Here is a 22,745-nt window from a genome sequence, read left to right as displayed (position 1 = left end):
CCTCAGACTGGGCTGAAGGTTAAACTTCCAACAGGACAATGACCCTAAGCACACAGCTAAGACAACGCAAGAGTGGCTTAGGGACAACTCTGTGTATGTCCTTGAGTGGCCCAGCCACAGCCCAGATTTTAACCCGATCGAACATCTCTGGAGACCTGAAAAATGGCTGCCCACCGACAGTCCCCATCCAACCTGATAGAGCTTGAGAGGCTGTGTAGAGAAGAATGGCCAAAAATTCCCAAATCCAGGTGTGCAAAGCTTGTTGCATCATACCCATCATATCATGTTGCGTTATTTAAAGCATTTTAACATAAGGCTACAACATAACATAAAATGTGAAAAAATGAAGTGGTCCGAATACTTTCTGAATGCACCGTATATGAATAAGAATAATATCAAGAAAGAACATTGAATTACCAGCACAGTTCACATTTTGAACCTAGGTTGAGCCAATTAAACTCAGCTTAAACGATCAAGAAATATATCATCAGATTTGGAAAATCAATTTGATTCCTTTATCCTCTCACCTGCACCACTCCTCCAGGATTTACCCCGATCATCACGCAAATGCCCCTGAAGGCGGAGTCTTTCTCTTCATTGTCTCGAATGTTTCTAAGTGATGTGCACCTAAGTCAAAAACAGACCATTCAGTTCAAAGGAGTGGAAGAACCCTGTAGTTTTTAATTTACATACCAACAGAACTAGGTCATACGAGGCATTCAATGGTTTAATGAGTGTCTCACCAAGGACGAATAAACTGTGGCAACATGGGCGCAACTTCCTGTGGACACACATAGCCTAGTCGACCAATCGTAATGGCTGTTCAACAAGGACAAAAAAAGGGACATTAGTGTCTCTCACAAATGAAGTTATGAGCTAAAAATGAGCTGCCATCCAAAACCACGCATATCGGAACAAAAATATTCCACATGTATTTCAGATTTCAAATATCTGTTTTGGAGTTCATCATATACATGCGATATACATAAGCACTGCATTAAAAGTATTTACCCGTGTTCTCCAGCAAAGTTTTGGGTGTATTAGGCCTGTTGATGATCTCTACAAGGTTATTGAGGACCAAGGACACAAATGGCTGCATCTCTGTACCTGAAAATCACCAGACAAATAAATACGAGTCACAGAAGGGAAATCCTATGCACATGGTCCACTCCTTCAACATTAATTATTAGAGGTCAAAGAGTCACAACTAACAAAGCAATTATGAAAACTTAACTGCGTCGGTCCCAAAACTATGTCCCCAGAAATAACAGCAATTTATCAACCCAAACCATCTCTGGTTTTTAAATCTGATAACCAATACAATAAAAGTGACTCAATTTACTTTATTTGTTCGTATAAAAAGCAGTTGATGTTACTCTAGTGAAAATACTGTATACAAGGGGGAATTTGTGTGTAAACACTCACCCATCTGTATGGCGATCTCTCCAATGGCCCATGTGGCATTGTTGCAAACAGATATAAACTCAGGGTTGAGATTGAGTCCCAGGACAGGCATGAATTCAGCTGGAGAGGGTAAACGGACACCAATGACAAACTGACCAGCACAACACATACACAAGCAACAGCTCAAATCAGAAACAGACTCTCCATGTGTAAGGCTTTACTCAGTATGTGAGAGTCAGAAAACATGACTCACAGATGCAGGGCTTGACATGAGGGAAGCAGGCCTTAGCCAGGTCACCCAGCAGCGCAAAGGAACTCTGTCTCACTTCTGGCATAGTGTCCTTTAATGAAAAAAAAAATAAAATAAGGCATTAAGCACTGATCACACAGTGCACAATTCTGATTTGTTTTTCAAATCCAATCTTTAGGACAGACTGTAATACCATTTTTTTGCAAGTTGTTTTTTCAAGATGAGCAGGGCAATCCACTTCTGGGCTACATCGGTTGCATAGTAATGACAAGTATCAGTATGACAGTATTTCATGCCCAAATAGGGGGCAAAAAAAATTCTGATCTAATAGTTGAAAAGGATTATCCCCCAAAAAACAATCAGGATTTAATTCATTCAAACCATACACGAATAGTCGCTTTTCCACAATCGGGTCAGTGCGAGTCAGGGCTATCAACTGGCCATCTGGGGCCAAAAGCCACAGACCTCGAGACCAAAATTGATCTGCGTTCCCACCATCGGGCCAATAGTCCTGCAGCGTTGCCCTAAAACCCACCCTTAATACGCCGCCCTGGTGCCAACCACATACCCCGACCATTTCACAAGCAAGAGGGAAGCTCAAGCTGAGGTATCATGCTATCTAGAATATCAAGTTTATATCGTATGTAAACATTAGCTAGCTAGCTAACAAGATAAGTTAGCATTGACGACTCGGCAACAGCAACTGCCATGGTGTCCCGAGTGGTCTCGCCACTAACAGCGGGACGTTGTCCCAGCACACTGTCCATGATCCTTGGGCACCACTTTGTCCATTGTGCGTTTTAATGACTTTGTACTGTGCCCGCAAATTTTTAATTTTTCCCTGAACCTGTACCGTTGTGCGTTGGACGTGTGTAACCTGCAAGTTCAGCGATCTTGGTGCTGAAACCTCTGACCGGACTCGGCGAAGCTCTGCCTTTGACGTTGACCCTGCCTCAATCCCCAGTTGACCTTGTTTGGCCCAAGGGTAATGAGGAGACACGATGAAGCCCTAGAAGTGACAGTGGGAACGCAACTGGCCCTGGCACTAGGGATGGAACGATACCATTTTTTCTCTTCCGATCTGATTCCGATACCTGAACTATCAGTATCAGCCAATACCAATCCGATACCAGTGTTGTTTTTTCTTAATGATTTTTAAACATCTATAGTTCACTGTGTGGAACTGATTGGGAGTACTCTTTGTGTGAAGAAACAAAAACCTCTAACAATACATTATTTCATTATAAAATAAGAAAACAAAAAAACAATTACATAAAAGCATGTGCAAAAAACTGTGCAAAAATAACAGTAATTCCAGTGAAAGTCTTCAGTAAAAAGAAGCAATTTCTCTTTACACATTTTAACTTGTATCTGGACTTATAAATGATTTCAGATCTCTCTCTCTCTCTCATTTCATTTAAGTTTTATTAGTATTTCAAATCACTTTTCAATCACACAGTAATTTGTGGAACCCAATTTGTTTTTATTGTAATTTCTAATAATAATAATAATTTTACTATACATTGGTAATACATTTCAGTTGTAATTTTTCTTAAGTGGGTCAGAAGTTTACATACACTTTGTTAGTATTTGGTAGCATTGCCTTTAAATTGTTTAACTTGGGTCAAATGTTTTGGGTATCCTTCCACAAGCTTCTCACAATAAGTTGCTGGAATTTTGGCCCATTCCTCCAGACAGAACTGGTGTAACTGAGTCAAGTTTGTAGGCCTCCTTGTTCTCACATGCTTTTTCAGTTCTGCCCACAAATTTTCTATCAAACTGAAGTCAGGGCTTTGTGATGGCCACTCCAATACCTTGACTTTCGTCATGGGAGTGGGCAGTCGCTCCAAGCCGCGTTTCGTATGTAGTTGTTTACCATGAATTCAGCTATCAAACACGATTTTTAAACAATGAAGTTGAAATAACGTAGACTGATGGCTTTAACGGAAGCATATACCATCGATGAACAACCTTGTAGCTCACGGTAGGTCTGTCTTTAAAGGTTGAAGTTACCGTTGACAATCAATTCAACTGATTCAGCACTGACTTGAAAACATTTTCGATTTGGGCTGCGTTAAAGCCAATGACAGCTCCACACACACACCTACCCATCACCACAGATCTTTTCATACCTGCATACACTGGAAGAGCAGGGTCATGATGTTGCTGCGGGCGACCAGTTGATCTACATTACCCCCAAGACCCTCAGCCAGACCGCTGAGCAGATCAAGAGCCACAATCATAAAGTCTTTATCAGGAGCCTCGTACTGGTCAGGCTGCTGATTATACATCTGCAACAAGAACAGGAAGATCTGAGTTTAGAACAGTACAAATTAAGCTTAAAGAGATAATGTTTTACAAAATTATTATACATTAACATTTCTTCTGACTTACCATGGCTTGGGCAAGGTTCTTCTGGACCAAAGTGACACAGCGTTGGTAGACAGGTTCACAGTAGGGCAAGAAGCCGCTCTGCAGAGCTGTGGCCACTGAAGACAGACACTGCAAAAAGAAAGTGGTCACATTAAAAGATATTCTAAAATTACCATTCATTTTGATAAAAACATTTTTTTTTTAAATGTCAGTATCCAAAATTCCAAAAGAGCCCAGGTTTTACCTCCAACAAGGGGAACAGATCCTTGTCTTCGTCTTTCAAATCATTCCATTTCTGAATAAGAGGGGGCATGAGCTTTTGGATGTATTCCTGTACACGGAGAGTCAAACATTTTATTAAAAGCTGAAAACATTCTGTTTTTGAGATATTAGGAATTTTCATTATCAATTATCATCCAAATTAGCAATCAATTAATAGTTAATTCTGAAAAATGCATATAACAGTGCATAACAGCACTTCACTAGGGCTGGGTAAAAAAAAAAATAGATTTCCCAATTTATCGTGATCCTCATTTAATTGACCTTGATATAAATTCTTAAAATCCCAAGATCGATCTCTTACTTTAACTTTAAAGTTTACTTCAGTTTTGATTGTGTTGATTATTATATCTGTTAAATAAATAGCAATTTAACTGCCTAGTTTGGGTCCTGTTGTTAAAGGGTTGGACCTTTAAAGTTCTGGCCACCATTCACTTTAATTGTATGGACATAACGTACAAAGTTAGAAGGTTCCCTGTATAATTTATAGCATTAGCTGACAATTTCTTTCGTATGTAAGCAAAATGGGCATTATAACTGAAACCTTCAAATGAATCAGAATCCACTTAAATCGAATCAAAATCAGAATCCAGAGCTTGTGAATCAGAACTGAATCAACTCGGGAAATCTGTATCGATACCCAGTCCTACACTACACTGGTAGATTAAATAATGAACAACAATGAATTGATTGTCGATTAATCATTAACATCTATTCAGAATTCACAAATGTTAAGTTAAAAACATTTTGTTAAAGAAAGGAGGCACACTTGTGTCAGAGCCAAGTTGCCATGCCTTGGATGAAAAAAGAAAATGGAGATTTACTGGCTGGTTAAGGTGGTGCCCAACAGAGTCCGCAAGCGTTCCGATGGCATCATAGAGGATCAACAAGTTCTTGTGCTGATACTTGCCGAAGGCAAACACCAGTGTGTCCAGAATGAAGCTCAAGTAGGGAACCAGTTCGGTGCAGGCCTCCTCTTCTAGAGTCGCAAATGCACTGAGGGAAAGAATCAAATAGGATTAACATCTCAAACTTGCTTGTGAAAAATCTCTAAATCGAGAATTAATACATCAAATAAAAAAAATATTTGATTATAGGACATTCCCTCATCAAACATACCTGCAGGCGGCCTCTTGCACTCTCTTGTTGCTGTCGAGGATGCGTTTGAGCAGCTCAGTCATCAGGGGTTTGAGGTAGGAGTCGGACGGCTGGCTGACCACCCAGTGTGCATACCGGCTCAGAGTCCAGCAGGCGATGGAGCGTACCAGAGCTTTCTTATCACACAAACCCTGGATCAGGTGAGGAACCAACTCAGGCAGGTACTGCATCATATCCTGCATACAGCCTGTGGAGAAGACAGCATGTGAATTCGGATTCAGCACTTCTAACATATAAGCTGCAATGTTTGGAATGGAATACTGATAGATTACTGAATACACCATATACTCACCAACACTTTTTTGAAAATAAAAAGTAAAACAGCAGCCATTATTTCACAACAAACATTCAACAGTAGTATTATACAATAGTCAGGCTTTTATTTTCCCTTGGTGAGAAACAGATCAATATTTAAGATCTTTACTATAAATCTCCACTTTCACATTCTTCTTTGGTTTTTGCCATTCACATTCTAGTGTGCATTCCACCACATACTGGGCAGGGAGGAGAATTTATAGTATAAAAGGACTTAAATATTAACGTTTCTCACCCACGCATATCATAACACTTCTGAAGACATGGATTTAACCACTGGAGTCGTATGAATTACTGTATTGCTGCCTTTACATGCTTTTTGGACCTTCAAAGTTCTGGCCTAATTTAATTGCATTGTGAGGAACTACAGAGCTGAGATAATCTTCTAAAAATCTTCGTTTGTGTTCTGTAGAAGAAAGAAAGTCATACACATCTGGGATGGCATGAGGGTGAGTAAAAGATGGGAGAATTTAAATCTTTGGGTGAACTATCCCTTTAAGGTTTATATTAAAGTTTCTTTATCCTTAAACTGGCAACAGAAGAACGAGCACAATCGGCAAATGTAGTAACTCATCCAGGTAGTGGCTACAGAACATTTGCATACTGTGCACAGTGTGCATACTATATATTGCAGCAACTGTAAGATTAGTATGTTAATGGTAGTATACGTTATAGTCACCAGCACAGTACAAACATTTTGTATTTAGTAGAAGTATGCAAAGTCAGGTTCAGCCAAAATGTAGAACCAGTGTTCAAATCACAACATTTATAGTCCCATACCTTCAGCAATGGCTCCCAGCACCAAAATGCCAGATTCTTTCACGACCCAGTCCGGGTGGAACAGAAGATCCTTCAGCAGTGGAAGCAGATGAGGCAGCAACTCATCACGAAAAACATTTGCCAAGACATCAAGGGCAGCAGCTGAACACTTGCCTACAGAGATGCAGCATGAGAAACAGAAAAAATGAAGTGTTAGAGCTAATGTTCTCAGATACCTCCATCCATCATAGTTAGATGTATGGATGTGCTGTGGATCAGACAGTATGAATACTTGAACATCACTGACATTCATTATATAGAATGTAATCATATCCACAGACTCCAACAAGGGGTTCAATTATCCAATAACATTGACACCTGTCCCAGGTTTTCTTTTCAGGACATTAGCCCTCTTAGGAGCTGTCTTTGATCGTGTATCGCAGATTTCTCGGTGTCTCGTGCAGGTACGATTTGACGTAGTGCGATTATCGAACCGCAAAGGCTGCGATTTTATTAAATAAAGTCTGCACTAGCTGCTTGCTACACTTACTGTATGAGCACAGCTTTGTTCACTGTAGTGTATTTACACATCCTCAAAGCACATGTGAGGCTAATGAGTGAGTGCATAAAATTTACAGCACTCTAGATTCACCAATTGCACATTTGCGTAATTCCAAATATGCTTGGCTGCTAAAAGTTACTATTTAAATCTAAAGTAACCTCATAACAGAGTTTTTGTGGACAGAGGAGTGGGTTAAAGCATTTCTCTTTCTGCAGTGTACCATCAAAATAAAAGCTTACGCCAAACTAAAGCCCAGCACTGCTATACCGCTTGCAGGTTTAGAAAAGATTTCATAATTATGGTAGTTTTAAAAGAATAATATACAATAGAAAATACAATGTGAAAATCTTTTTTTCCCTGTTCCCATGTTTCACTCTATTCTTTATATATTTAGTATGGTTCTTTTTAAGAGGACATAAGTGTGAACACTTTCTTTAACACTATTTCTTTGGGCAGTAGAGCATGTTTGCCCATGACTTAATTTTGGTCAAAAGGAAACATTTACTAGTTGTTTTTTAAAATGCTAATAATCATATCACAGTTCAAATCGCAGTATTTAAAAAAATAAATCACAACACAACTTTTTGTCCAAATTGTTCAGCCCTAAGGTAAAAAAAAAAAAACTCACATTCTGATCTATTTTCTAGCTTTTAACACAAAAAATGCATTCCATCTGCAGACGAACATGTTTTTGCATCCATCTGCGCTATTTTTTTAAATTGTCTTTCTGCGTAAATACGCACTAGATGGATGCCTTTGACCATTGCACTGTTTCTCGCACACGAATGCTGTATTTTTTAAAATGTGTTACGTTAGGCCATGTCCACACTGATACGTTTTCGTTTGAAAACGCATATTTTTCTCTATATTTTGGCCTTCCATCCACACCAAGACGGCATTTTTCCTGCATTTCCTGCCTTCTCCTCCACGTGACGCGCGACCTTACCAACGAGCTTACGTCATCCCTCTCATGAGCACGCAGCACAGAGACGTACGGAAGCGAACGTTTGTAGTTAAAAAGTATATAAGTATTGTTTTGTTTCTAAAAATAATCAATCGTTTGGGTTCACAAAAACTTTATTTGTCGACTGGAGTCGTGTGGATTATTTTGATGCACCCTAAATATGCATTTTGGACCGTCAAAATATGGAGGACATTCACTTGCATTGCCTGAAATGAAATCCTAAAAGTCTTAAATTCTGTTTTGATGAATTAAAAAACGATACATCTTTGATGGCCTGAGGGTGAATAAATTATCAGCAAATTTTCATTTTTGGGTGAACTATTCCTTTAAGAGTTTTCATACATTTCAGTGTGGACGAGCAACTTTTAGAACTTGAACTGTACAAACACGTCTCGAGACACCAGCGTTCTGTTCTATTTGCTGCATCTACTTACGTAGATTCCAGTCAGACAGACTGTCATCATCATCGTCGTCATCATCTTCGCTGTCCTCTCCCTCCTCCCCCTCAGCTCCCTCATGACGAAGGGTGACCGTACGAGACTTGTGAAAGCGTGGCTTGATGTCCTGCTCGTTGTCTGGCACAGCCTCGTCCTCTTCCATGTCACCCTGGATCATTAACAGAAGGGCAAACACAAGGTCAGAGATGGGATTTTCTAGACAATATGTACAGTAATGCCCGAGCTTTAGGCTTTGGGTCAGACAGTATGAATACATGAAAATCATCAAGAAATCTCAATATGAAAGATATCGTCACACCCAAAAGTCAGACTTGAAGTGAAGAGAGAACCAATTTACTAACCTTTAACAAAATGATGTCAATCTCAGAGTATTTCATCCCATTCACCAGAACAGGAACCAACCTAAGGGAGACAGAGTCATGTGATAAAAGTTTAAAACTCTCTTAAGCGATCATTCACCCAAGGTAGATAGTCCTGCATTCACACTGTCCTTGGCCTTAATTATAATGGACTCATAGATCTCATTTTTGGTCTATATTTTGTGTCTCAGTTCACTTTCCATTCACACTATTGTTTTTGTGCAACCCAGACCACTAGAATACATGAGCTATAATATGAATCATTCATATTGATAAGCATTATTATTGTTAATAACAGCAAAAAGTGACCTACTGTGCAAGGTGTCCAGACAGGACGTCCTTACAGATTGGTTGCTCAGCCAATGTAAGCCAGAACTCACAGGCCTCCAGAGCCACGTTCTCATCCGGGTCCTGTGTGCGCTGCAGCATGTACTGCAGAAACAAAACCAACAGCATCAGTGGCTCTGACTGGTCAAGACGCACGTCACTCAAAGTGACAGGGGCGGGTCAACTTACCTCTACAATGCTCTGCATGTGTGGGATGAGCCGGTCGATTCGCACCTCCAGCAGCATGACTAGAGCTCTGCACACGTTCTTCCTCACCTCAGAGTCCTCATCTGCAGCCAGCACAAACAGACTCTGGAAAAAAAGAGAAGTAAAAAGATAAATATAATAATGAAATTATTAAATCATCATCAAAATTCAGCATATTAACAGTGCAAGACTGAAAGTACCTCAATAAACAGGTCAATGTTGTCCATCAGGGCCTGAGCTCTTCCAACGATAAACTGGTTCACACAGGCAATAGCATGAGATCTATAGATCCATATGAAGATATTTGAAGCAGATTCTCATATACATAATTATATATAAACTTTATTTTTCTTCAGGATATTAATTACAGGTAAAGATAACATAAAATGGCATTCACAATGCATTTAATTTCCATAATGTGCATTACTGAGTGAAACAGTAGGGCGGGATTTGATTGGGCGATTCATATCAGGCTATGATATTAGTCAAGTATGAGCTCTTCTGTGGAACACAATGAAGATTTTGAAGGATAAATGATTCTGTGTGTTTCTATCCATTCAGTGCAAGTCAATGGGGATCAAAACTTTCAAGCTCCGAAAACAACTTAAAGGCAGCATAAAGGTAATCCATATGTCTCGTGTGGTTTAATTCACGTCTTCTGAAGCTATACTATCGGTTTTGGGTGAGAAAAAGACTAAATCGAACTCCTTTTTCACTATAAAGGCGTGTACAACGCATATGTCAAGCGCAAGGAAGTGTAATAGAGCTTCTCTTATTATTGGGTCGAGGAGACTGCAGAAGTCAAGATTTATTATTAAAAAAAGGAGTTACATTTTTTGTCTGTTTCTAAACCATATCCGATCTTATCACTTCAGAAGACATGGTTTTTACCACTGGAGTCGTATGATTACTTTATACTGCCTTAATGTACTTTTTGGAGCTTTCAAGTTTTGGTCCCCATTTATTTGCATTGTATGGATATAAACATCATAAATTTATCAAAATATCCTTGTGTTCCGCAGAACAAAGACGGCATGAGGGTAATAAAATGATTCCTTAAATATCATGTTTCCCCACCCACACAGACTTATGCCGATTTTCACTCGCCGACAGTTTTGTGGAGATCGCCGACAAAAGCCCGAAATCATAGGCAAATTAGAACTGTCGGGAGCGACAAACGCAATGTATGAATGATCAAAGACACGATATGAGAGAAGCGTCACCGATGTCAGCGAGATATCTAGCATGTTAAATATCTGGACCTGTCTGCGATTCCAAATCGCGCAATGTGAAATGTGTTTTGACTGAATACAACTGCAGCGTTGACCTACAGCCAATGAGAGAGCAAGAAACGAGGCACTGGAAGTTTCAGTGGGAGGAGTCCTGATGTACCTGCAACAGAACATCAACTAGCATGGCTGCGGTATCAAAAAAGTCTCATTGGACTGAAGAAATGGAGGAAAAAGTAGTGGAACATTGGCAGAAGCACCAGTGCCTATTTGATGTTTCCTTTAAACTGTACCACAACCGGGTGGAGAAAGAGACGAGTTGGAGAGAAATTGCCAATTCTCTTGGACAGTCAGGTAAGCAAGTAGGTAAGATTTTTCAGTAGGAGGTACTTTTTCATATTGTAACCAATAAAATCTATGATGCCTTTAGGCGATTAAAAACATACACATCATATTCTGAAATGCATAACATATGATCATGCATTTGTTTTCGTATCTTCTTGCGTGTACTCTGTTGTGAAACGTAATTTGGAGTCCAGGCAGAGTCGTCAGGGATTCGTCAATAGTGAAATGTTTTGTAATGTGTTCACCCGTCGCTGATTCCTCGTGTCATTTGAAAACCCTACGACTTCCATGACAAGACAGACAGTTGTGTAATATGAATGGTACCACAATCTGACGTCTTTGAAACCACAGGCGGGACTGGCCACAGCGGACCGAGTTCTCTGTGGGGAGGAACAACGTCAAGTGGGGAGGAACAACATCAAGTGGGAGGCACTGTTGGACCCCCGGAAGGTGCTGATGCCACCACTGCACATCAAATTGGGCCTTATGAAACAATTTGTCAGGGCTCTAGATAAGGAGTCGGCAGCCTTCAAGTACCTTCAAGACTTCTTCCCTAAGCTGTCTGAGGCAAAGGTCAAAGCCGGTGTCTTCGTCGGACCACAGATAAAGAAGGATTTTGGATTCATATGTTGTTTTTTTTCTGATTTTATGTGAACGAAAAGACACAAATTCACCCGTTTTCTCAATGGAAATAGATATAACTGTCCTGGTCACAAAAGCAAAGTTTGTGGGGAATAATAGCCATTTTCTATACTTTTGAGGCATAAGCAATTAGGAAATAACACTTACTACCCAGGAACAAAAATTGTGTTACATAGTGCAATCGTTCGTTCCAAAAAGCAACTATCGGCACCGATTAATTGGTAAACCCGATTTAGCGGTCGATCACTAGTGCGCAGTATAAACAGGAACATTAAGAAACTCAATTGGGGAACTGTTGATTTTTTTTTGTCTTTTAAATTAAATATTAATTCTGAGAGTCTGACCTGATTTTGGGGCTGCAGTGTTTGAAGAACTGCAGGAATTTGGGAATCATGATGTTGAGGGGTCGATTCAGAGCATCGCTGTCCAACAGCTCAGATGAGTCCTCACAGATCTTCTGCAAAGCTCCAAATGAACCCTGTGTGTGAAATAAACTATGAATGAGAGCAACTGAGACACTAATCTGTATATGTTGCTTAATTTCTAATTTGTATAAGGCAGAGTGTGCAAGACAAACGCACTGAGAAATGAGGGAAATGTAAGAGTGAGAGCAGCAGGATCAGGTGGGTTTAAACAGTAGGTAGGAGTGAAACGGTGTGCAGACCTCACAGGTGTTGTAGTCCTCAGAGTTGAGCATGTTGCACAGTTGAGGCAGTAACTCCGGCCATGTCTGCAGCTCGCCTTTGGAGGAAATCGTTGTGATAAGGATGCCTGAATATAGATAAACAGGAAAACAAATCAAATTTCAGCACGCAGAACTAGACGATTAGCATTCACTCAACTGTAATGTTCATATTCAGATAGGATATTTGCATTGCAAATATAACAACAATTGCTCTTTATATAACAAATTATAGGCATTTCCGGACCAATCAAACAGACTCACCAATAGTAGCACGGATGAGTGGGGATGGGTCTCCGATGTTGTTTAAACATTCCTGCTTGATAAAATGTGCTACAGCAGGAGGGAAGTTCTGATAGTGGACCTTCACATTATTCTTCAGTATCAAACCGCTGAGAGATCTAGTTGGCTCATCTGCACCAAGTAAGGGAAGTAAACAGTCATACATAGGGATGGGAATCGTTAGGAATGTAACGATTACGGTTCCGATTCCTCTTAACGATTGCGGTTCCTTAACGGTTCCAGTAATGATTCCAGTAGTTCTTTTAGTACTTTTGAGGAAGAATTATTTGAAAATGAGAAATGCAATTCTTATTAGATTTACTATCCTCTGCAGTCTGTTGCCAAATGATGATATCCTTTAAGATTTCTACAGAGCAGATATAACAAATCAGAAATAATTAGGTGTGTTTGCTGACTTTTTAGAGACGTATATCTAATCCAATAATTGATCCTAACTAGGCTATATATGGACTGTATCTAAACAAACCATTTCAGTCATTCTTTTACATATATATAAAATTCCCTGTATTACAAAACTCATGTATCTTTAATTAAACACTGTCATATGAACAACCAGTCAGTAACTGCACTGCTTGATTAAAGTCTCACAGGTCTGAAGTCACATGGCATAACAGTAACAGTTCCAGAGACAGTTTAGACTGTGTTCTGTTGTCTCATGTTGTACTTCAAGCTTATAAAACTAAAACGGTTCTTATTTAATTTAGAGTTGGACATTCATAACTTGCACATCAGAAGAACATGTAAGATTAATACTACACCGGACAAGACCAGAAACGCTGTATGTTTCGCACTTTAGAGTCAAAAGAATCAGCTCATCTAAATCATTCTTTTGGGAATCAGACCATACCGGAAGCGCTGTCTGTTTCACGCTGTAGATTTAACAGAGCTCGCTAGAGGTAATTCGTCATTTGTTTGTGCGTTTTACACTGTAGACCCAGTAGAGGGCAGCGCTGCTGCAAAAATACACTGCTGGAAACTTTGTCAGAGTATTTCAGTACGGTGTTCCAGCCGCATTGGCGGAAAATTCACGCAGGGGAACCGTTAACAGAACCGAAAGTCATGAAGATCATCCGATACAGGTTCTAGGTTCCCAACCCTAGTCATACAAGTAATTTATAAAGAATATGTAACTGTCTGAAATGGCAAACAGATGAAGAGAAGCCAGAGTGACACAACCTACATTCATGTGTACCCACCTTCAGTTTTCAGCCTTGTCAGGACGAAGATAAGATAGTTGTTGAAATCAGGAAACTGGTTCAGCTGCTCTAGTTTCTGAAAGTATAGTTAGAGATAATTCAGCTAATATACCCAGACTACACATTAAGATATAATCGTAATAATAATAACTAGTGATAGACCGATATCTCGGCCAGGCCAATTAATCCGCTGATATTTAGCCATTTTGCGATTAACTTGTGTTAACTTTCCCTTGTGACAGTTCCAAAATCTACCAATAGATTTGTCAATAGAAAGTCAACACTTTGTTTTCAAGGTTTTTTCTTCATGTCAACACAAATTCGAGAAAACATAGCATAAACTAAGTGTTTGTTTCAATTGAGAAATTGTGTACATCTGATTTGCTGATGTTAAATTGTATTATGTTTATCAACATTTATATCAGCCATCCTGCTCTCTACACATCGTTATCGGCCATTGAAAAACCCATTTCGGTCACCACTAATATTAACTGACTGTACACAAATAACTGCAGTTCAAATTGTCCATTTGGCACTAATAAAATAAAACATATGCCAAAAGATAGATTCCTGGCATCTCTGAATTCCTCCCTTTTTTCCCCCCACAGACTGTTCCTCCTATCAAGACTACTCCTTCACATATGCTGTATGTTGCTCACATTCTCTAAATGTTTAGATAAGAGAATATTTCTGGATATTTAATCTATACAAGTGTTAGATATGGGTATATCTTAAACTCTGGAAGTATTTAACAGTAACTATGCCACAAGAACCATGAGGAATAGGCCTTTATCACAGTCCGCGTGTCGTCACATCTGGCACCGAATAGTAGCGTAACCAAACATCCGCCCATCGATCCGTCTATGGATGATCGCAATTCATGAAAGCAATGTGATCGTTATCATCGCAAATACTGTGTATAGCCTTTCCTCGGAATATACGTTTTTTTTGTGACATACTGTATACCCCGGTCTTGTTCTAATGCTCTTTAATGTGTAAATGTACTGTTGTTTGTACTATATTCTTGCATTCCTCCAATAAAAAAATGTACTTCTACTCTGTGAAGTGCTCCCCACTCACATTCACCCTGTTTAAAATCATAAAACAACATGACACCGTTTTTCTTTACTTCATCATCCCCGGGTAATGATTTTAAGGTGAGGTAGGTCTATTTAGATTAACTATTTGAGATAAATTGTACATAAAATAGTCCATAATAATTCTGCGCTGTGGGCACGGTCATATAAACAGACTGCAGCGGAAGTTGTTTTACGAGTACTGATACTTTTTATTTGGTACTCGCCGATACAGAGTCCGATACCTGTTTTTTTTCTGACCTGCATATAAACAGTTTATTTCAATTTTCTCATCAAAATGGTGTTTAAATACATTCATACATTAAAACTTTAATCAAATGAAAGTATAATTAATTGTCAATATGATATTGTATTATTTTTGTCAAATGCAATGCTTTTATTCAGAACATCACAGCACAATCTAAAATACAGTGGAGTTATTTCTGTCAAATAAAGTGCTACATAACGGAGCATCACAGATGTAAGATATTGCTTAAATATAATATAATTACTATAGATGTATTATTATTAGTAGTAGTAGTAGTAGTAGTAGCAGCAGTATAACAGTGAATAATACATTTCTGTCATACTTTTTGTTTTATTTAAATCGAGCTTTTATTTTAGCGGAGCTTTTATTTTGTAGTGTTTGTGTTATGACCATGGAGCTCTGACATTATGACAAGCTTCCCACTCTGGAAAAGCCAGCCGCTACGTGACTCAAAGTTATTATTAAGCCACAAATGGCTGCTATTTAAATAAATAAATATGCCCTCTATATGTGCCTCATGCTACAAAGTGAATGTGCGCTCTGTTCACTGTCATCTGCTACAAACAGAGCACTCTACGGTTTTCCGTGTATGAGACAAGGTGGAGCTTTTAAAATGTACGTGCAGCTGGCGTTGCCACCACACTGTCTCCACACATTCACAAGTGCTCACATTTGCAGTGTGCTACTCATGCAAACTATATAATTATTAGTGGTGTAACGGTTCAAATTTCTCACAATTCGGTTTGTATCATGGTTTTAGGGTCACAGTTTCGGTACAGTTCGGCCATTACTGCCAAATCCAAAGAATACTCTATTTGGTAAACACTTCAACAGGTTTGCCCTTAATAAAAATCCTGGTTTTACAACAGTAACCATAGTTTTACCATGGTATTTGTAGTAAAATAATAGTAACCACAATATCAACATGGTTACAATATATAGTAAAACCATGGTTACTATATGGAAACTACAGTATTACTGTTATAAAACCATGGTTAATTGCTTCAAAACCATGATTTCTGCTAAGAAAATCCTGGTGACAGCTGTCATGGTTATTACAGTCATGGTTCCTACAATATTACTATAGTAAAACCATGGTTAATTATTGTCAGGGTCCTGAAAAAAAATATATATATATATATATATTTTCTCTAATTACTAAATCATTAACATTTTAACTTAATACCTGCACTATTATGTATTATTATGTTGATTATACATCAACATAAAGTGCATTTCAAACTCAACTCAACATATATATTAACAATTCAGAAGCTGTACATTACTATTGAAGGAATAACCCTGCTATTAAAATGGATACAAGAAGGGATGTTGTGATAATGCGGCTCGAGTATTTTAATCATGTGTGGAAATCCCACATGAACACCCCAAGTGCTTTAGTTATTGTTTCATGTCTGTCATAATTTGCACAGAGTGCCTGCTTAAAAACGGAAGGGAGTGTGTGCAGTTTCGCTCACCTGTGGTGTGCGCGCCGTGCGATATTTCCCTGGGTGATGTTGGCGTAAATGATTAGTTATCGATGTATTACCTTAATACCATTAATCAAAGCGCATTATTGACACTTACGCGCAACAAGAAGAACTCGCTTGCCTGTTTGAAACCCTCGCAGGGGACTTGTCTATCAGCGGCTCGTTTTCTCCGCATGCCGTTTTCAACTACACACAACGCATGCAGAACTGTGATGTCATCAAGTTGACTCATGTGAAACACAAGCTGAGCGTGTCCATTGTAACTGTGCCTGCCTATTTGATGCTTCATTTTCTTCGCTAAACCTTGTGCACCAGATGCGTCATAATACCACGGTGCCAATGCTTACAGAGCCGTGGGTGGCAAACCGAACAGTTCGTTTTTTACCGAGAACCATTACACCCCTAATAATTATATAATTAAATCGCAGCTTTTGCTGTAAAATAATCTCATTAGGACATACGTGATTTTAATTTGTGCACTGAATGTTTACATAAATCACATTCGTACATCAGATGGTATCGGTTTTTGGTATTGGAGCACTTTTACGAGTACGAGTGCATGAGCGCGGTGTCAGACCCGATTCTGATACCAGTATCAGTGCATCCCAATTATAATTTATCGTGACATCTGAAATTTGGTCACAGTTCGAATCCACCTAATTAGATTATTTTAGAACGATTCATAATTACTTTCAAAAATATGCAGAAAACATATTAAACGTTTTTACTGAATGTTCTTAATTTCGACAGCACAGGCATGCACCAGACTTGAGCACAAGAGTCACAGATGCATTAGGATCAGTAAGGTTTGGCTTATGTGTGACTGCATATTTTAACAGACAACTAATACTTATGTTACATGCTTTACAGATATGATATGAATAAAGGACAATGCAACATAATGACTTGATGCAAACACAAACAGACAATATGTAAACCTTGGAATAAGTGTTACAGATTTGCATATCATGTAACGTTAACAATTATAGCACCAATAATTACAAAGAAAATATGTCATGTGCTGTCTGTTTAGATGTTTAAATCAAGCAGGGTCAAAGAATTAAAAACTAGAAATAATCTATTAGTAGTGTATAAAGGCAGTTGCAAGTTCTCTATTAATTCTCAATGGGAGAGGTGGCAGAACGAAGGCGGCACATTTACGAGAATGTTTTTTTCTTTTCTCGGCTGCCACGTATCGACCAATCAGAGGTAACTTTAATCAACCGGCATTTAGCTTTTAACTGATTAGTTTCCTTCAGAACAGTCTGAAATCCCCCCTAATCCCCTATATAGTGCACTATGCGGCATTCACTATAAAGAGAGAGAGTGAATGAGTGATTTCGCTCATTAACATTTACATTTATGCATTCGGCAGACGCTTTTATCCAAAGTGACTTACAGTGCACTTATTACAGGGACAATCCCCCTGGAGCAACCTGGAGTTAAGTGCCTTGATCAAGGACACAATGGTGGTGGCTGTGGGGATTGAACCAGCAACCTTTTGATTACCAGTTATGTGCTTTAGCCCACTACGCCACCACCACTCGAACATTTATTCAGACTGTGTTCTATTCATTCTATTCACATTTTGTGGAGATATAAAGCAATATAAACTATATATCGTAATTGGAGAATGGATGACAATTAACTCACTTTGGTCAAATGGAAGCAAACAGTTATGAATAATAGGGCTGGGTATTGATAGATTTCTCAATTCGATTCAGATTCACGAGCTCTCAATTCCAGATCGATTCATATGGGTACATTTGTGTTACAATGTCCATTTTACTTCCATATAAAATAAATTCTCTCTCAGCTAATGCTCTTAATTATAAAGAAACCTTTTAGGCAACCCTTTTAACGGCAATTCGAAAATATTAATTTTACAAATTATATTTTATCATTGGATTTTCATCAAATTGGACACATTTTAGCTTTTGAAAAGTGTTCAAAATCAGTCTATTCAATCAATTAATATCTCAAAATTGCATATATTACGTTGCATAAATATTTGTTAAATTTTTGTTTACTTGCATAATTTGTACTTTTTACAAGTATTTGCACTGATATGTAGAACATGTGCTTAATCAGTACTGTCTCTTTAAGACTAGCGGCGTCAGCCAGTGAGTGTATTATGAAGCGCACAATACGGCAAGAAAGACCCCGTACAAACTGTGCAGCTGAAGACCTGCATAATGGATGAATGGGGGGAAATTCCACTTTTTAAACTTAAACTTGTGTCTTTAGTGCCCAAATGCTAAATAAGTGTTATTAGAAGAAATGTTGATGTTTCACAATGGTAAACACTCGACTGTCCCAACTTTTTTGGGGTGTTGCTGCAATCATCCGATTTTTCATACTGTCGCAACTTTTTCAGAATCGGGGTTGTAATAATATACATAAGATGAAAAAACATCCTTTTCTATCTTTAATATCCATATAATATAAGCAAGGTTCTCTTTCAGGATTTCATCTGTTAACATGTTCAATGCATTTTGTCAACGTTAAACAGCCATTTTAATGTAACTTGTGAGTATTGACTTGTATTCTTAAAGTGATTATGTCATCACTTGCAAACGTTTATGATTTTCTATCTACCGTGGAAAAAGGAGATGTTAGGGAGAATGTATGGGGAAAAAATATCGACAGTGAATGGTGGCTGGAGCTAACATTCTGCCTAACATCTCCTTTTGTGTTCCACAGAAGAGAGAAATTCATACAGGCTTAGGGTGAGTAATGACAGAAATTTCATTTTTGGGTGAACTTGTTAAAGGTATCTGCCAAGAACAACAACATAAGTGTTAGTCAGCCCATGATTGCATCATGTCTTGCTGAGAAACAAGTAACTGAAGCAGAGGACCATAATTAGGCTATATACTTTAAAAATCATTCTATCTAAATGAAACTAGAGGTAAGAATTGTACCCCCCTGAAAGATTTAGGTAAGATTGTTGTAAATGTTGAGATGTTTTAGTAAATTTTACCCCCAGAGCCATCCAGAGCCCTTCAAAAGCCCCCAGTAAACACAAACAGGACAAGGTGAAAATTAATAACCCATCTATAATGATTCTAAGGTCGTTTTATGCCATTTCTCCACCGACGTGTGTAAATACGGGTCCAACGTTACGGGCTCGTGGACGCACGCACAACAGCACCGCTGCTGAAAAAAATCCTAGGGGAAACAATGAACTGACTGTAAAAGATATTGTTAAAAAGTAAAAAGTAGATATTGTTTGTCGCATAGCTTGAGACTTGGTTGCACATGCGAGTGATTTACTTGCACTATAGATGGTTGCCACAAAGTGAAAGATCAATCTTGGGATTTAAGAATCAATAGAGATTGTTCAAACGAAGTTTGTGATGCATCGGAAAATCAATATTTTTTACACAGCCCTAATGAATAATGTCACAGAAAGCCGAACTCGGCAGCATCAAGACATTTACCCACTTATCCTATGTAGGGTCGTAGGGAGTAAACTCGGCAGTAAACTTAAAGTTCATTCTTATATTTCCGTAAATATTGCGTCAAAATTTCTTCGTCAGATCAATGTATTGATGCATTTTTACACCCCTAATACATACTAAATAGAGGTAGACCGATATATCGGTTTGACCAATTAATCGGTGCCGATAGTTGCTTTTTGGAACTATCAGTTACCAGCAAAAAAAGTTGCCGATAGTTTTTCATCATTTTGTCATTTCAAAATAAGAGTCCCGGGTGTGTTTCGGGCTTGTTTATACTTAAAGGGATAGTTCACCCAAAAATGAAAATTCTCTCACCCTCATGCCATTCCAGATGTATATGATTTTCTTTCTTCAGTTAAACACATTTGAAGAAAAATAGAAAAATATCTCAGCTCAGTAGGTCCCTATAATGCATGTGGATGGTAACATGATTTTTATGCTCCAAAAAGACAGAGAGCTCAGGAGACATGGTGGTGCATATGTAGGTAATGCCAGGCAATGCCAACAGAGGTAGAGAGCGTCTGCTGCAACAAACAGAACGTTGCCATGCCATCACTGGAAATACTGCGTGACCTCAGCCTTCTTGTGAATGCGCATACTGCTGCTTACCGGACACAATGATTTATAGTTAAAAAGTACTTAAATATTGATATTTTTGCAACAAATGCGATCGTATTGCTTTATAAGACATTAATTTATCCACTGGAGTCGTATGGATGATGTTAATGCTGATTGTCTGTGCAACCGACAGCCTGAATGTCAATACAGTACAATACTGTACATTCTATATATGTATACTTTTTTGATATATTTCTATTTTTTATTTTTATTGAATAATGTGTATCTATATAGTGCGTATTGTATACTGTACGGTGTATGTTATTATTTGTATACTGTTGAGTGTAATTATGTGTATATCAGATGTTTAAATTGTGCTGTGTTAATTTGATGTTATTGTAAATTGGTACTGTCTCATCACTGTCACGACTGCTATGTTGATCGGAACTGCACCCAAGAATTTCACACACCATTGCACTTGTGTATATGGCTGTGTGACAAAGTGATTTGATTTGATTTTTGGAGCATCAAAATTGTGTTACCATCCACATGCATTATAAGGACCTACAGAGCTGAGATATTTTGTTCAAATGTGTTCTGCTGAAGAAAGGAAGTCATATACATCTGGGATGGCATAAGGGTGAGTAAATTATGAGATGGGTGAACTATCCCTTTAAAAGTTCCGCATTGTGAACAAAATCTGAATTTTTTTCTGGTTATTATTGGAATTTTGGTTGAACAACAAACTGCATCTGGTATTTTACTCATTTTGGTCTCTTTGTCTTGCCTGCCATAGTAAAGAATGAATAAGAAAATGTTTTGACATTATACAAATAGATTCTAAAAACTATCGGCCGATAAATCAGTTATCGGCCTTTCCCACCCCCTTAGTAATCGGTATCAGCAAAATCCACTATTGGTCGACCTCTAATACTAAATTTAAAAAAAATATATAGAATTCAAAAAGGCACACTAAGTGATCTCATGTGTTTCAAGTGAAATCCAAACATGCCGATGCACAGTAGAAAATATGGATAATGATTTATTATTTTTGAATATGACATAGAAAGTGTTTTGTTTGAACTGAAAAAATTACATCTGATATTATCAGTTTCCAGTATTGCCCAATCAGACAAGTAGTGATAATCTAAAAAAAAAAAAAAAAAATGCTACCGATGACTAATAAGGTCACTAATATTATTATCCTTAAAAACTCCTGGTAAAGACTATTCTGTATGGGTCTGGTCATGTTGAAGATACCTGCTGTACAGCTCTCTGTGTTGCTGTGTTCGGAGACTGCGAGTCTCTCAGGAGCTGAAGCACCTGCTGGAGGCTTTGTTCATCTGGCTGCCACTCCATCCTGCACACAAATCAACATAGAAACATTTATATCTTCACGAGTTCCTCGTGTTCAAACTAGTTCCTCTTGTTGTACAACTATTGCAACATTTGCGACAGCAAAACAACTTTTCTGCGCTTTTGATGTTTGGGAACTTCTGTAGACCGATTTAGTCCATTACTACTTTGTTGCACATTAGAAAAGGGTTAGCCAATGTTTTAGATGTCCTTTGCTCTTATGTCTGACTTCATTTATGATCATATATATTTTTGGTCTCTAATTTAGTGACTGCACTTGTTTTTATAAAAGGTCAAAACAAAAATAGTTTTGTAATGTTTTGCATTTTAGGCCTATAGTTCAAGAGCATGCCACATGCATGATGCAATGGCAACAAAGATGAACACAAATCAAGACACAACTGGAAATATACTTTTCAGTTCATGTCCCAAAAACTTAACTGATTCCTCTAATTGCAGCATTTATATATGCAAAACTTTGTGAAATATAATACACTGTAGGCAATTCAATCCACCACTGCTATGTTGCACAAAAGGTCAAGTCGAAGGGATTATTCAATGTTTGATCTCCCTATTGATCAGTTACACAGATGTTGTCGGACTCATGCCACATCAAAGCATTGAAAAGCACGCAATGCACATGGTCATGCATATGGTGCTAAGGCCTCGTCTTCCGTCCTACCCAACCGTCTAGTTCACACCCCACATTGAGCTGACAAAA

The 22,745-nt window shown here is 38.3% G+C and overlaps 1 protein-coding gene and 1 non-coding gene across 3 annotated transcripts in view; both read right to left on the bottom strand.

The window, feature by feature from the left end:
• LOC127451112 (transportin-2-like) overlaps positions 1 to 22,745 on the bottom strand; it is a 34,798-nt gene that overhangs the window by 10,969 nt on the left and 1,084 nt on the right. Inside the window, exons 2-22 of one of the 2 annotated variants that reach the window (XM_051715543.1) lie at positions 21,929 to 22,028; positions 13,813 to 13,888; positions 12,578 to 12,727; positions 12,296 to 12,402; positions 11,976 to 12,109; positions 9,616 to 9,697; positions 9,398 to 9,520; positions 9,195 to 9,313; positions 8,864 to 8,924; positions 8,499 to 8,670; positions 6,560 to 6,712; positions 5,426 to 5,651; positions 5,131 to 5,302; positions 4,272 to 4,358; positions 4,049 to 4,156; positions 3,787 to 3,945; positions 1,658 to 1,745; positions 1,426 to 1,524; positions 1,012 to 1,107; positions 744 to 819; positions 528 to 627 (exon numbers count right to left, since the gene is read on the bottom strand). In XM_051715543.1, coding sequence (XP_051571503.1) covers positions 528 to 627; positions 744 to 819; positions 1,012 to 1,107; positions 1,426 to 1,524; positions 1,658 to 1,745; positions 3,787 to 3,945; positions 4,049 to 4,156; positions 4,272 to 4,358; positions 5,131 to 5,302; positions 5,426 to 5,651; positions 6,560 to 6,712; positions 8,499 to 8,670; positions 8,864 to 8,924; positions 9,195 to 9,313; positions 9,398 to 9,520; positions 9,616 to 9,697; positions 11,976 to 12,109; positions 12,296 to 12,402; positions 12,578 to 12,727; positions 13,813 to 13,888; positions 21,929 to 22,027 — 2,487 coding nt within the window. In that variant the 5' untranslated portion in view covers position 22,028. Of the gene's footprint in view, positions 1 to 527; positions 628 to 743; positions 820 to 1,011; positions 1,108 to 1,423; positions 1,556 to 1,657; positions 1,746 to 3,786; positions 3,946 to 4,048; positions 4,157 to 4,271; positions 4,359 to 5,130; positions 5,303 to 5,425; positions 5,652 to 6,559; positions 6,713 to 8,498; positions 8,671 to 8,863; positions 8,925 to 9,194; positions 9,314 to 9,397; positions 9,521 to 9,615; positions 9,698 to 11,975; positions 12,110 to 12,295; positions 12,403 to 12,577; positions 12,728 to 13,812; positions 13,889 to 21,928; positions 22,029 to 22,745 lie in introns of those variants that run through there. The other variant, XM_051715544.1, reaches the window with a different exon arrangement.
• Positions 8,755 to 8,824, bottom strand: LOC127452380 (small nucleolar RNA SNORD41). The gene has a single exon (XR_007899249.1). It is a non-coding gene; the product is annotated as a small nucleolar RNA SNORD41 (small nucleolar RNA).

This window comes from Myxocyprinus asiaticus, chromosome 14 (assembly GCF_019703515.2).
Source record: "Myxocyprinus asiaticus isolate MX2 ecotype Aquarium Trade chromosome 14, UBuf_Myxa_2, whole genome shotgun sequence".
Classification (NCBI taxonomy): Eukaryota; Metazoa; Chordata; class Actinopteri; order Cypriniformes; family Catostomidae; genus Myxocyprinus; species Myxocyprinus asiaticus.
This window is presented reverse-complemented; position numbering and strand designations above follow the sequence as displayed.